This window comes from Meles meles, chromosome 8 (genome assembly GCF_922984935.1).
Source record: "Meles meles chromosome 8, mMelMel3.1 paternal haplotype, whole genome shotgun sequence".
Classification (NCBI taxonomy): Eukaryota; Metazoa; Chordata; class Mammalia; order Carnivora; family Mustelidae; genus Meles; species Meles meles.
In genome coordinates this window covers 8788123-8801024 of record NC_060073.1, presented here as the reverse complement: position 1 = coordinate 8801024, position 12902 = coordinate 8788123, and the positions used below count along the sequence as shown (strand labels likewise).

Here is a 12902-nt window from a genome sequence, read left to right as displayed (position 1 = left end):
GGTCCCGCCCCTCAGCCTCCGCGAGCCAATAGCAGCTCGGGGGCGGGTCCTGAGCCTATATAAAGGTGCTCCGCAGTGTTAGCCGTCTCTCGCGGGACGGGGACGGAAGAGGTCAGCGTCTGGGTTGCAGAGCTGCGTGCTAGGGTGGGGGTTCTGGGCGAGGCCTGCGCACCCTCCTTTTCTTGGCGGGGGTCGGGTGTGCGGTCCCGGTCCCCGTAATGTACGGAGGCAGAGGGAAAGGGCTCTGGCCCCCTCGGCGTCATGTCTTCGGTGCCCGCGGCGTCCAGTCCGCCGGTTCTATCCTCAAGCGCCGGGACACGGCCTCCGGGAAGCGTGGCGGAAGGGAGGTTCTGCAGGCTCCTCCCTCGTGCGCTCACGCCTTCTCCTTTGATTTCAGGTCTTTGGAACCGCCCCTGGAGCCGGAGCTGTCGTGTTCCCTCTTTAACTGCCGGTTGCAAACAATAAAGGACGATCGTACCCTAATAGGTGTGTGTCGGTACGCGTTATTCCACAAAGGGGAATTTGCAGCTCTTCTCTTGGACCGCAGGCTCCTGCAAGGGTGCGGGCGGCATATCGCTGAAGGCTCTCTGGCCGACCTTGCCGGGATCTCCAGATGGCGGCGCTGCGCCGAACCCTCCACGTGGCGACCCTGGCGGCTGGGGCGCGCCGTGCTTTGGCGGGTAGGGAAAGTGGATAGTGGGAGGGAGGGCTCTTAGGAACCTGGGAGTCTAGACCCTGAAACTGATTCTTCAAACCCCAGGGTACATTGCACCGTTTCTGCAGCGTATTGATGGAACTAGGCCGGTGGGTGACACGTGTGCTCCCCTCGTGTCCACAGGCTCCCTGGCTGGTAGCTGCCTGGCCGACCGTCGCCTCTGGGATAAGCTCCATGCCGATACCCCAAAAGGCCACGTCCCCACGTTCGACTGGTTCTTTGGGTATGAGGAAACCCAGGGGTTGCTACTGCCGCTCCTGCAGGAGACAGCGGCTGCCTGCCCGTTGCGGGTGTTGGACGTGGGCTGTGGGACCTCCAGTCTGTGTACAGGCCTCTACACCCAGTGCCCACATCCCGTGGATGTGCTGGGGGTGGACTTCTCTCCTGTGGCTATTGCCCACATGAAACGTCTCCTGGAAGGTGGCGAAGGCCAAACACCCCTGTGTCCTGGGCATCCTGCCTCCAGACTCCACTTTATGCAGGCTGATGCCCAGAACCTGGAGCCAGTGGCTTCCTCAGGCTCTTTCCAGCTAGTGCTGGATAAAGGCACCTGGGATGCTGTTGCCCGTGGCGGTCCGGAGGGAGCTTACCAGCTTCTGTCAGAGTGCCTCCGAGTCCTAAGTCCCCAGGGGACCCTGATTCAGTTCTCAGACGAGGACCCTGATGTGCGGCTTCCCTACCTGGAGCAAGGGTCCCCGGGCTGGAGTGTGACTGTGCAGGAGCTAGGCCCTTTTGGGGGCATGACTTACTTTGCATACTTGGTTCAAGGCTCTCATTAAAGCCTTCAGTCCTGACCCAAATTTTTCTGTTGGGTGAGGAGGCTGATGGACAGCTTTTCAACTTTGTAAGATGGCTGGGAAGCGAGGATTTGAGGCCTGGCCTCCACATTTACTAGTTGGGTACACAGAGTATGGAATGTTTCTGTCCCCTGGTTCACGAACGGACAGCAGGGTAGGAATAATAACCCAGAGTTAGGGGATTACAGATGATGATGGGTTAATATGGAGCATTTAGCAATGGCAGGCACAAGAGGGGTGCTAAATAGAGAAGGTACAGTGATTCACTCTCCAGCCCCAATAAACTGGAACTCCTAAAAACAGGAGTTTTGTGGGTTATTTTGAGGTTTTTTTGGGTTTTGTTTGCTTGTTTTTAGATTTATTTATTCTAGAGAGAGAGGGAGAATCCCAAGCCATCTCCATGGCCAGTGCAGAACCCAAATCAGGGCTCCATCTTAAAACCCTCAAATCAGGGTGCCTGGGTGGCTCAGTGGGTTAAGCCGCTGCCTTCTGCTCAGGTCATGATCTCAGGGTCCTGGGATTGAGTCCCGCATCGGGCTCTCTGCTCGGCAGGGAGCCTGCTTCCCTCTCTCTCTCTCTCTCTCTGCCTGCCTCTCTGTCTACTTGTGATCTCTCTCTGTCAAATAAATAAATAAAAATCTTAAAAAAAAAAAAAAAAAAAAAAAACCCCTCAGATCATGACGTGAACTGAAACCGAGTCGGATGCTTAACCGACTGAGCCACCTGGGCGCCCCCATTAGAGGAGTTTTTTAACCGAGGCGTTCTTAATCCAAATCCCAGTACTGACTGACTTTTGTGAGACAGTGGCCTCACCTATAGAAGGGTGAAGACTGAAAGAACCCACAGAACGGCCTCAACAAATCACCGAAATGTTGAGGGAGACTGAAGAAGACTTACCTTCAAAGCTTCTGGGAGGCAGGAGATGTGAATATTCCACAAAACAGCTTTGACAAACATGGGAGCCTGCTGCTGGCTTCCACAGAGGACAGGGGCTGGAGGCTTCATGGTACTCTGTGTCCTCAGGAATCCAGGAGACCTCTTGTTCTCCATATTCCTGCCCCCAGCCAAGTTCTGGGTTAAAGGTTCTTAAGGGAGATCTGGGGTCCAGTGGGCTCCAAGTCCAGCCTGGGGGAAAGAGCAGTTGGAAGAGCCCATTAAGGATGAAAAATATTTCTGATCTATTACTGACTTTTAAAAAAATGTTATTTATTTACTTAGTTTTAAGATTTTATTTATTTATGACAGATAGCAAGAGAGGGTGAGCTGAAGGCAGATGCTTAACAACTGAGCCACCCAGGCAGCCCTATTACTGACTTTGAAATATGAAACAGGGGCGCCTGGGTAGCTCAGTGGGTTAGGCCTCTGCCTTCGGCTAGGGTCATGATCTCAGGGTTCTGGGGTTGAGCCCCGCATTGGGCTCTCTGCTCGGTGGGGGGCCTGCTTCCCCCCCCCCCGCCCGCCCTGCCTCTCTGCCTGCTTGTGATTTCTGTCAAATAAATAAAATCTTAAAAAAAAAAGTTGAAAGAAATTTGTGTGTTTTTTTGTTACTAGAAAAAGAATATAGCAACTATAATCAAGAGGCTAATTTCAGGGCAGCCTGGGTGGCTCAATCCGTTAATTGTCTGGCTCAGGTCATGATCACAGGGTCCTGGGATGGAGACTTGCATTGGGCTCTTGGCTCAGCGGAGAGCCTGCCTCCCCCCCCACCCCCCTCCCCACCTCTGCCTCCTCTCTGCCTACTTGTGATCTCTGTCAAATAAATAAATAAAATCTTAAAAAAAAAAAAAGATAAGGCATCCAAAATGTGACTTATCTCTGGGTAGTTGATTTAGGATAAATTTATTATTTTTCCCCCCACAACAAACAATGTGAACTTTTTAAAAAAGATTTTATTTATTTGGGGGCGCCTGGGTGGTTCAGTGGGTTAAGATTTTATTTATTTGACACGGGGAGGGGGGGCAGGGGGGGAGAATAAGCACAAGCAGGGGGAGCAGCAGGCAGAGGAGAAGCAGGCTCCCCGCTGAGCAAGGAGCCTGGTGCAGGACTGGATCCCAGGACCCTGGGATCATGAGCTGAAGGCAGACACTTAACTGACTGAGCCACCCAGGCGCCCCAAACTGTGAATATTTTAAGCAATTAAAAATATTTAAAAGGCATCACCCATCTGACATCAGAACTTCCCTCTAAAGTTCCACTTTGCCAGATACCTTGAATTTCTCTCCACCTCTACTCCTTTTCCGGTCCATTTCCTAAGCACCTACTGTTTCCCTGTACGGGGACACAAGTAAGTTTTCCATCTCAGTCCTGCCCAGAACATCCCGGTCACAATGGCTGCACTGCCACAGCTGCCTCCCTCACCTGGCTCTTCACTTTGGTCCTGGAAGAAGACCTCGGCCTCCTCTTCCTCATCGGTGAGCAGCAACAGCTCGTCATGTGGCCAGCCAAGCTCCCCGCTGTCTTCACTCACGATGGAGGGCAGGGGGGTCTTTTGAGAGACAGCCTGAATCAGGATAGCAAGACGCTTGGACCAACTTGGAGGATGAGCCAGCAGCGGGAGCACAGGGTGGGGATGTACTAACCTGAGCATCCTGGTGACCTTCAACCCTGACAATTTCCCCTCTGTCCCTCTGCAGAGGGTTCATCAGCCGAGGACTTTCTGGGTGCTGGGAGGAGCCTGGGCGATCTCTAGGCCAAGGCCCATCCTCACTGCTCCCTGGCACAAGGGCCATGGGTGCAAATCCTTGGAGCGTGGAGTGGTTGAACTCAAAGTGGAGTACCCCTGCTCAGTACACTCTAGAAACTGCTCCTTTAATCTTTGGAGCCTGGCCCCTTAATCACTTTTGAGAAGAGAATGTAAAGCTAGGAGATTATGGGCCTTCCAGGGGAGGGGAAAATCCCAAGAGATGGAGGAATACCTCCTCCCTGGAGGAATATGGGAATATGTCTCCTCGCTCCCTGGGTGACAACTGGGAAGGGGGGGAGGGGTCAACAAGGGTATCTGGATGAAAGCCCTGTGAGTGAAGAGCTTTGCCAACAAACTTGAAATTTCTTGATTCCTTTGATTCCTGGGTCTCCTGATTTGACATGTTTCTTTGTGTCTTATTTAACAAATATTTATATGGTGTTAACAATTTGACAGGAACAATGTTAAATGCCTTACATATAATCTCATTTAATTATCCTAAAATTATGAGATAGAGCCTGTCATCAGCCCTATTTTCTAATGCAGAAAACAGGGGACAAAGAACTTGAATGACTTGCCCAGAGTTACCCACCTAAACGGTGGGGTGCTTTCTTTTCCAAACTAGAACTCAGTATGTTACTCCAATTCAGAGGTTTCACTGGCATGGGGTGACGGGGGCGGGTGCAAGGGTATACCATGATGAGAAAAACAGCACATTTACTCTTTTTTTATAAAAGAGTTTATTTACTTATTTGAAAGATAGAGCTCGAGCAGTGGGGAGGGGCAGAGGGAGAGGGAGAAGCTGACCCCGCTTGAGCCGGGAGCCCCATGTGGGACTCCATCCCAGAAGCCTGAGATCATGACCTGAGCCAAAGGCAGATGCTTAATTGACCAAACCACCCAGGCGCTTCCAACAAATTTACTTTTAACAAGTTTAACGGGGGCGCTTGGCTGGCTCGAGCGGTGGAGCCTGCCACTCATGATCTCTGGGTGGTGAGTTCGAGCCCCACATTGGGTGTGAACGTTACTTTAAAATTAAAAAGAAGAAGTATTTTTTCCCACCCAGTGCACTTGGCTTTGGGTTTTTGTTCATAAATTGAGGGAATTTGGAGGGGGTAAGTAGATTGATGTATGTAAGCATCTGGCTGTCCAGTACGCGCTGTTCTGAAAACGCACAAATCATTGTAGGAAACTACAGAGTACAGAATCGACCTGGAAATTTCAGAACTGGGCAACTGCAAACCCCACAGCAACCAGGCCGACACGCACTCTCCCCTTAGCAATCCCGCTTTGGATTTCCTGACAATGAGTCCAGAGCTCAGCCCTCGATGGCAACGCTTTGGGACACGCTCAACTACCCCGGCTAAACCAGCCCTTTCAGACGCAAGCGCTTTGGGCCAACCAGGCCCTCTCTAGCCCGGCCCCTTCTCTATGGTCTCCGCTGCGGGCCGCTCTAGCCTGCGCGGGAGGCGGTGAGACGCCGTGGACGGCTTCCCAGGCGGCGAAAGCTTCAGAGGGCCTCCTCGCCGGTCGCGCGGTGGGCCATGGAGACTTTGCGCAAAGCGCTGATCGTGGGTGCCCTTCTGGGCGCGGGGGCTGGCGTGGGCTCCGCGCTCTTTGTCCTCGTGACCCCGGGAGAGGAGCAGAAGCAGGCGATGCTGAAGGTGGGAGTAACGGGGGGTGCGAGGTGGGGCGGGCGGGCGGAGAGCCCCGGGCTGGGGGGTCAGGACGGCGAACCTTCCTGCCCGCAGGAGATACCCGAGCAGGACCCGCGGCGCAGGGACGAGGCAACCAGGACCAAAGAGTTAGTGCTGGCCACTCTGCAGGAGGCAGCGACTACGCAGGAGAACGTGGCCTGGAGGAAGAACTGGATGGTCGGCGGCGGCGGGAGGTCGGCGTGAGCCCGGACCTCCCTCGTGGGCGCTGGCACCTTGCTCCCGCGCATGAGTCCGGCGCGGCCTTTCTCCCCCGTAGGCCCGGTAGGGAGTCCGGATCCGGGATGCCGCGCGCAGGCCTCCTTGAGACCCCAGGAGCCGCCGCCGGGTGAGCACGTCCCGCCTCCACCCGCAGACGCTGCACTGATAGCGCTTTCCCGTCCTGCGTCGCGGGCCGGGGCGTGGGATGTGGCCAACTGAAGGAACCAATAAATCACGTTCCCCCGTCCGGTCAGTGAGCCCTGCGGTCTGACGCCTGTGTCTAGAGTGTTCTGGGGATCCGTGTAGGGGACGCGGATGACTGTGGGTCCCACCGGCCCTGCAACGACCACGTTTTCCAAACACAAGCCAGGTCATGTGGTCTGAGTGGCCTTTCGGTGATAACCAGGAGACATTCTCGAAATCAGAACTATCCTGGAAAATCCTGTAGCAGTAGATGCCCATGGAGGACACTTTGGGTGAGGTTGGAGAGGGGCTGTTGGTATTTAGCATGTGCGGTGATGCTTTCTGGGGCTACCGAACCGTTGGAGGCCAATTTAAATTGCTGAGTGAAAGGAGCGTGCTTTGAGTCAGACAGATCTTGATTAAAGTCCTGCCTGTTACAAAACCTTTCTGAGCCTCAGTGCTGTTTCATAAAAGGTGATAAGTATCTTGAAGGTTGTTGTAAAAAGATTAACTTGGAAATGTAAAGTGCATTGCTTGGCACAGAGCATCACTTCAATAAAGGTAGGGGAGGGTTTTCCCCTTCCAAGGATTTCAAGGTAGTTCAGTCTCTGAATCCAGTTATGGCTCTCTTGCAGATGCCACTGAAGTAAGGAAATAAAGCTGGCATTTGGGTCACACCCCACATCCAAGTCAACAGATTCACTCCCTGTTGTCTGTGGGGGTTTTTTTGTTTGTTTGTTTTTAAGATTTATTTGAGGGACGCCTGGGGGCTCAATTAAGTGTCTGCCTTCAGCTCAGGTCAAAATCCTGGGGTCCTGGGATTGAGCCCCGCATCCTTCTCCCTCTGCCTGCTGCTCTCTCCTCTGACAAATAAATAAAATCTTTAATAAAAAAAAAAATTTATTTGAAAAACCCTGGTGGGGTGGATGAGAGGGAATCATAAGCAGACTCTGCTCAGTGCAGGTGGTGGGAAGTGGGGGGACTCAATCTCACAACCCCGAGATCATGACCTGAGCCAAAGCTAAGAGACCCTTAACCAGCTGAGCCACCCAGGTACACCTGTTGTCTATCTTCCATCCTGTGGTTCCAAGCAAGATTTCAATTGAAGGAAAGAAGAAAAAAAGGCCAGAACAGTAAGTACAGCTTGGTAACACTGAGGTCCAAACCCGGATGGCAGCAGTGGGGCGGTTTTAGCTGGTGGATGGTGAACCCCTAAGCCAAACACATTTGTTATGTGTGATCTTCAGTTTAATTGTGGCTTCTTTCTGAGCCTGGCAATGAGAGGGGAAAGGGTAGCAGCTCTTTGAGGGAGCATTAGGGGGAGGGGATCAGCAGCACTGAGGGACTGAGGTGGGAGCCTGGAGGTTGAGAGCCTGAGCCCTAGAGTCGGGCTTCCCCAGGTGTGGCCAGGTTCTGCTGTTGGTTACCTGTGTTGGTTTCAGCAAGCCACGTGCTTTGGTGTCCCAGTCTCTAAAAGGGGATACTTGTACCTATTCCCAGGTTAACTGCCTTTTTATCTCTGTTAATACAGCAGTTAAAACTGTGTGGTGCATAGTAAGTACTCAGTGCTTTTTAGTGAGGAGGAAATGCACTTGCAAAGGTCACTGCATTGCTCCTCTGGCCATTTGTGAATGGCTACATTAAAAAAAAAATTACCCTTTTAGGGGTGCCTGGATGGCTCAGTCCATTAAGCCTCTGCCTTCAGCTCAGGTCATGATCCCAGGGTCCTAGGATCGAACCTGTTTCTGCCCTCCCCCTTGCTCATGTTCTGTCTTAAAAATCTTTTTTTTTAATTACCCTTTTAGTAGCTAATAGTTACTGGAAACTTATTAGATGCCAGGCAGTGTGCTAAAGCCCCCTATCACCATTATGTAACACCCACAATAATCTGAATTAACAGGTACTATCGTCCTTATTTTACTAAAGAGGTAACTAGGCTGCTTCAAGAAGTCAAGGCAGGGGCAGGTGGATGGTGCGAAAAGAAAAAAAAAAAAAAAAGAGAAAAGGCATAGGAATAAGGATTTCAGACCTGTGCACTGCTTTTTACCTATGGGAGCAAAGAGTGCTATCCATTGTACTCCCCTAACCCCAATAATTCTCCCCTCTCAACTTCCCAAGCAAATAAAAAGACCCAAATATTGTTACCAAGTTTGTTAGAAACTTTTTAGTTGAGGGGCACCTGGGTGGCTCAGTGGGTTAAAGCCTCTGCCTTTGGCTCAGGTCATGATCCCAGGGTACTAGGATCGAGCCCCACACTGGGCTCTCTGCTCAGCATGGAGCCTGCTTCCCCGTCTCTCTCTCTGCCTGCCTCTTTGCCTACTTGTGATCTCTGTCAAATAAATAAAATCTTTAAGTGTCTGCCTTTAACTCAGGTTGTGATCTCAGGGTCCTGGGATGGAGCCCCTCATGGAGTTCCCTGCTCATTGGGGAGCCTGCCTCTCCCTCTGCCCGTCCCCTCCCCTGCTCGTTTTCTTGCTCTCTCTCAAAATGAATACATTAAAAAATCTTTAAAAAGGAGCACCTGGTTGGCTCAGTCAGTTGACCGCCCGCCCTTGGCTCGGGTCATGATTCCAGGATCCTGGAATGGACACCCTCATCAGACCTGCTGCTCATCAAGGAGTCTGCTTCCACCTCTGCCTCTCCCCCATGCTCGTTCTCTCTGTCGCAAAAATAAAGTCTTTTTAAAAAAGAATGAAAAAAACATCAAGATGAAAAATAGGGCCTATCCTAAATGCCTTCCCTTTGGCTTCTTCCTCTGCCTCAGTTTTGTCCCTCCCAGCCATTCAGAAAGGAGTCAGGCACATAGAGAACTCAGGGTCTATTTATTAGGAAGGAGATGTCAGTGCTTTATCAAAGACGAAGAGGTCAGAGAGGGAGGGTGGGATAAAGGCCTCTCAGCTGGGACATTTCTTGGCCACAATGAGAACAGCAGAAGGCACAAGTCCTGAAGATTGAAAGAGACAGCTTTGACCACAAAGATCCTTGCCTTTGGCCCCCCAAAATTTGTGGCCTCACGCCATCTCCAAGTCTCTTCTGGCATTCCTTCCTTTCTCAGGCATCCCCTCCCCTCCCTCAACCCCTGCTCCTGGTCCCAGGTGTCATACCCAGCTCCTGCAGAGGCCGTTCCATGTCCGCCTCGGAGAAGGCCCGCCGGGGGAAGCCACTGAGCAACTGCACAGGGTCCTGGCCTCCCCCAGGTTCTTCCCCGCGGTGGAGCTCCACGTAGAGCCTCACAGCTGCCAGCTGTTCCCGTGCCCGGAACGTCTGGGTCAGTGAGGTCCCATCTGGCAGCCTGACCTGGAGGGCAAGTGAGAAATACACTGTTGTGAGCATCAAAACTGAGTGTGGTGCCCAAATAAGGACAACAAGAACTGCATCGAGAGACTGAACCAGCATAGTTACTATCTGAAGCAGCCGATGAACCACCACTTCTCTGCTTCCCTAACTCTGTAAGGCTGCAGCTCTCTCACAGTTTAACACACACAAGGATAAGTTCATACAAAAATACCTAAATAGCCCACCATGCAAATAGCTGTGTAATAAACTAAGTGGAAACATGAACAACTAAAAAGGTAACTGCTGAGTAAGACAGAGATACGGATTTAAATTAAGACTGGGTCAAGAGAAGTTTGAAATCTTTCCAAGAGTAGAAGAGATAGGATTTCAAAAGTCATTTACAAAGAAGGAAAAGGTTTGGCAAAGAGAACCTAACTGGGGGCGCCTGGGTGGCTCAGTGGGTTAAGCCGCTGCCTTCGGCTCAGGTCATGATCTCAGGGTCCTGGGATCGAGTCCCACATCGGGCTCTCTGCTCAGCGGAGAGCCTGCTTCCCTTCCTCTCTCTCTGCCTGCCTCTCTTGTGATTTCCCTCTGTCAAATAAATAAATAAAATCTTTAAAAAAAAAAAAAAAAAAGAGAACCTAACTGAATAAAGCTTTGAGCCAGGTGACTTATAGGCCAGTGAAGGGGGTCCCAGAAGCAAGACAGGAATTAGAATCAGTACCTGTATGCGACACTGGTCATATTCCCGCTTGGTGGGAGGCTCCTGGCTGGGAGAGGAGGGAACAGGACCTGGCTCTGTCGGTGGAGAAGGCCGAGAACCCACACTCCCACCATACTGGAAGACAAAGGAAAACTGGTCAGGCTTTCACCCACTCGTAAGAGGAACATCGTACGCCTATATTTTCCCTCTGAAGCTAAGAAAGGGAATTTTTTTACTAACCCACCTACTTCCTTACCCAGTGTCTTCCCAATCACCTACCTTCTTGGCTCTCTCTGCTTTGTCTCTCTCAATCTTTTCTCGGACTCTCTGTCTGAAAAGAAGACAGGAAGAAAGTAGGTCAGATGTTGACAAAGCAAACCTAGCTTCCCGTCTCATCTATTATCCAACATCCGCATCACCCAGACCTGGCTGCTAACTCCTCAGCCTTTTCCCTCCTCCGCTCCTCAGCAGCCCGGCGCATCTCATCTTCCTGAAGCCGCTGTCGGGCAGCTGACAGCTCTTGCCCTTGTTTCCTGCGCTGCCGTTCCCGCTCCAAAGCCTCTCGCTCCTCTCTTTCTTCCCTCTCCCGCTGCTTCTGGGCCACCAGTTCCAACATCCTATGTTGCAGAAAAGAAAGAGCTCAAACGAGATGGACACAGATCGAGGTGAGTTTATAACGGATTCAAAACGAAATACCGGAACACGTGTCCAAAAAGAGATGAAAGAAACAAAAAAGACACCGCCAAGACAGGACAGAGGCAGAGTGTTAAGTTCCAGGTTCTTTCATCAGAGTTGTGTGTTGTGGACAGGTGGAAGGTGACCCTCAGAAACGTGACGCTGTTCCTTACTATACCTCTTAGTCTGTTCCTGTCTCTCTTCTTCACTTAAAACGGGTTTGCCTTCTCCAGCAGCAGAGCCCGTTCCTACAAACAAGCAATCAGTGTTACTGCCCGTTCATCCTCCTCAAGCCCCTCGTGAATAACCAACACGGTTTCCTCAGTCAGGACCTTCAGGGCCACCTTGCTCCGGGGAGGTGGGTTCCCTTCCCAGGACATGTCCAAGGGGCGTCGCCAGCGGCTCGTCTACATCGGGGTCGTCTTCGTGCTCCATCAACCTGGCGGGGGAAGTCGGGAAGGAGGTTAACACGGACGCTGGCCCTCCCAGAAGTCCCCCAGGCCCCTGCCACCCCATCGGAGCTCTCACCAGTCCATTGCAGCCTCGATGCCCTGGTTCCCTGTGAGGGCCAGAGCCTTCTCCCTGGGGGCAGAAACACCGTGAATAGCGCCCGCGAGCCATGGTGCTGGTCAGGCTGGGGCGTGCAGCCTGAGGCCAGGCTAGGGGAAAGGCCAGACAGGTCCGCGATCCCCGAGGGCCAGGGTTTGGGGGGCTGCCTTACGCGCGTCCCCTGGGGAAGCCCATCTCGATGAGACTCTCCAGAGCCGTCAGCTCCGCCATGGCGCCGCCACCGCCGCTTCCGCGGGGATCTGGGGGAGGGCGAGAAGGAGGGCGCAGGGCGGGGGGTCAGCGCGGGGTGCCCCCGGCCCGCGCGCGGTCCCGCCCCCGACGCCCCAGCTGGGCGCTCTCTCACTTACCCGGCTCTGGACCCTCAGCGGACACCGCCGAGAAGAAAGCCGAGGGAAACGGAAGTGCCCGGATCTGTTTGGGTCACGTGGAGGCAGGCGTGGACGGGTGCCGCCGAGAGCCAGAAAGCACCGGCCGGGCCCAGCCGCCTGGACCTGGCGCGGGCGGGGTGGGCGGCGCGTGCGACTCGCGGTTCCGGAGGCGCACCGCCCCCCCACCCCGCCAACTCTCCTCCGCCCCGCAGCCAAGCTGGCACGCCTGGCGGCGGTGGGGAAGAAGGGGGGTGCGGCCCTGAAACCCGTGGGCGGAATGTAACAAGCCGTCGACCGGTTGGAATGCTATTTGGCAATGTTGATGAGGAGCCATAGAAATAAATGTACACGGTCTTTGACCAGCTCATTCTCTCCGGGGAACTGAGCCATCCTCCGCCCCACTGACAAATGCATCTTTGCAGAACACAATTATCTGATCCTGTCATCACCTCCGTGCTTAAAAATTCCCCATGACACCCCAGTCACTTAGGATGAAATTTAAGTGCTATTAGGCTGGTTTCCTCCGTTTTATTTGTTGTTTGTTTGTTTAGAGCCCTCTCTGGAAAAGTGAGAATAACTAAGCACTGCCTTCGGTGCCTGGCAAGACTGTACCATGGAGGGGCGCCTGGGTGGCTCAGTGGGTTAAAGCCTCTGCCTTCTGCTCAGGTCGTGATCCCAGGGTCCTGGGATCGAGCCCCGCATCGGGTTCTCTGCCCAGCGGGGAGCCTGCTTCCTCCTCTCTCTCTCTCTCTCTGCCTGCCTCTCTGCCTACTTGTGATCACTATCAAATAAAATCTTAAAAAAAAAAAAAAAAAGACTGTACCATGGAAACGTGGCTAGTGCGCCGTTTCATCTCCCACCATTTGCTGCTAACGTGCATATTACAAAACAGACCCTCCTGCTCTTCCAGACCCTTTGCACCTAACAGTCCCTCTGCCTGGGATGTCCCGCCTCTTCTGTGGGACTACTTAACTCCCAGGCATTTGGGAGATGGGACCCAAGATTTGCTTTCTAAA

General features: G+C 52.8%; 3 protein-coding genes and 1 non-coding gene across 7 annotated transcripts; 3 read left to right on the top strand and 1 right to left on the bottom strand.

Moving 5' to 3' along the window:
* Positions 1-16: 16 nt before the first annotated feature.
* On the top strand, positions 17-2074 carry CSKMT (citrate synthase lysine methyltransferase). 2 transcript variants are annotated; one of them, XM_046017244.1, is made up of 3 exons: positions 17-111; positions 398-680; positions 839-2074. In XM_046017244.1, exons 2-3 carry the CDS (start codon positions 614-616, stop codon positions 1492-1494), a joined length of 723 nt encoding a protein of 240 aa, XP_045873200.1. In that variant the 5' UTR covers positions 17-111; positions 398-613; the 3' UTR covers positions 1495-2074. The 2 variants fall into 2 exon arrangements, with proteins under 2 accessions (XP_045873200.1, XP_045873199.1); XM_046017243.1 differs by lacking the exon at positions 17-111 and having other exon boundaries at positions 121-486.
* On the top strand, positions 173-321 carry LOC123950185. The gene has a single exon (XR_006820176.1). It is a non-coding gene; the product is annotated as a small nucleolar RNA SNORA57 (small nucleolar RNA).
* A 3577-nt stretch (positions 2075-5651) lies between the features above and the next one.
* LOC123949677 (ubiquinol-cytochrome-c reductase complex assembly factor 3) lies at positions 5652-6736 on the top strand. Its single transcript, XM_046017246.1, has 2 exons — positions 5652-5859; positions 5947-6736. The coding sequence occupies exons 1-2, from the start codon at positions 5740-5742 to the stop codon at positions 6094-6096; spliced, it is 270 nt and encodes an 89-aa protein (XP_045873202.1). The 5' UTR covers positions 5652-5739; the 3' UTR covers positions 6097-6736.
* Positions 6737-9097: 2361 nt separating this feature from the next.
* Positions 9098-11938, bottom strand: UBXN1 (UBX domain protein 1). 3 transcript variants are annotated; one of them, XM_046016093.1, is made up of 10 exons: positions 11866-11938; positions 11670-11757; positions 11477-11530; positions 11293-11387; positions 11127-11196; positions 10699-10890; positions 10553-10604; positions 10295-10408; positions 9399-9591; positions 9098-9238 (listed from the first exon to the last, which is right to left on the bottom strand). In XM_046016093.1, exons 2-10 carry the CDS (start codon positions 11726-11728, stop codon positions 9189-9191), a joined length of 879 nt encoding a protein of 292 aa, XP_045872049.1. In that variant the 5' UTR covers positions 11729-11757; positions 11866-11938; the 3' UTR covers positions 9098-9188. The 3 variants fall into 3 exon arrangements, with proteins under 3 accessions (XP_045872049.1, XP_045872048.1, XP_045872051.1); XM_046016092.1 differs by having other exon boundaries at positions 11281-11387; positions 11866-11937; XM_046016095.1 differs by lacking the exons at positions 9098-9238; positions 9399-9591 and adding an exon at positions 9950-10001 and having other exon boundaries at positions 10212-10408; positions 11281-11387.
* Positions 11939-12902: the final 964 nt, after the last annotated feature.

Bases quoted from the DNA above. Each gene is read 5' to 3' on its own strand.
- CSKMT (XM_046017243.1), top strand. From the start codon at position 219: ATGTACGGAGGCAGAGGGAAAGGGCTCTGGCCCCCTCGGCGTCATGTC. The intron at 487-838 runs GTGTGTGTCGGT...TCGTGTCCACAG, and splicing joins GGACGATCGTACCCTAATAG to GCTCCCTGGCTGGTAGCTGC.
- LOC123949677 (XM_046017246.1), top strand. From the start codon at position 5,740: ATGGAGACTTTGCGCAAAGCGCTGATCGTGGGTGCCCTTCTGGGCGCG. The intron at 5,860-5,946 runs GTGGGAGTAACG...TCCTGCCCGCAG, and splicing joins AGAAGCAGGCGATGCTGAAG to GAGATACCCGAGCAGGACCC.
- UBXN1 (XM_046016092.1), bottom strand. From the start codon at position 11,728: ATGGCGGAGCTGACGGCTCTGGAGAGTCTCATCGAGATGGGCTTCCCC. The intron at 11,388-11,476 runs GTGAGAGCTCCG...TTCCCCCGCCAG, and splicing joins ATCGAGGCTGCAATGGACTG to GTTGATGGAGCACGAAGACG. The intron at 9,592-10,294 runs GTACTGATTCTA...CTTGCCCTCCAG, and splicing joins ATGACCAGTGTCGCATACAG to GTCAGGCTGCCAGATGGGAC.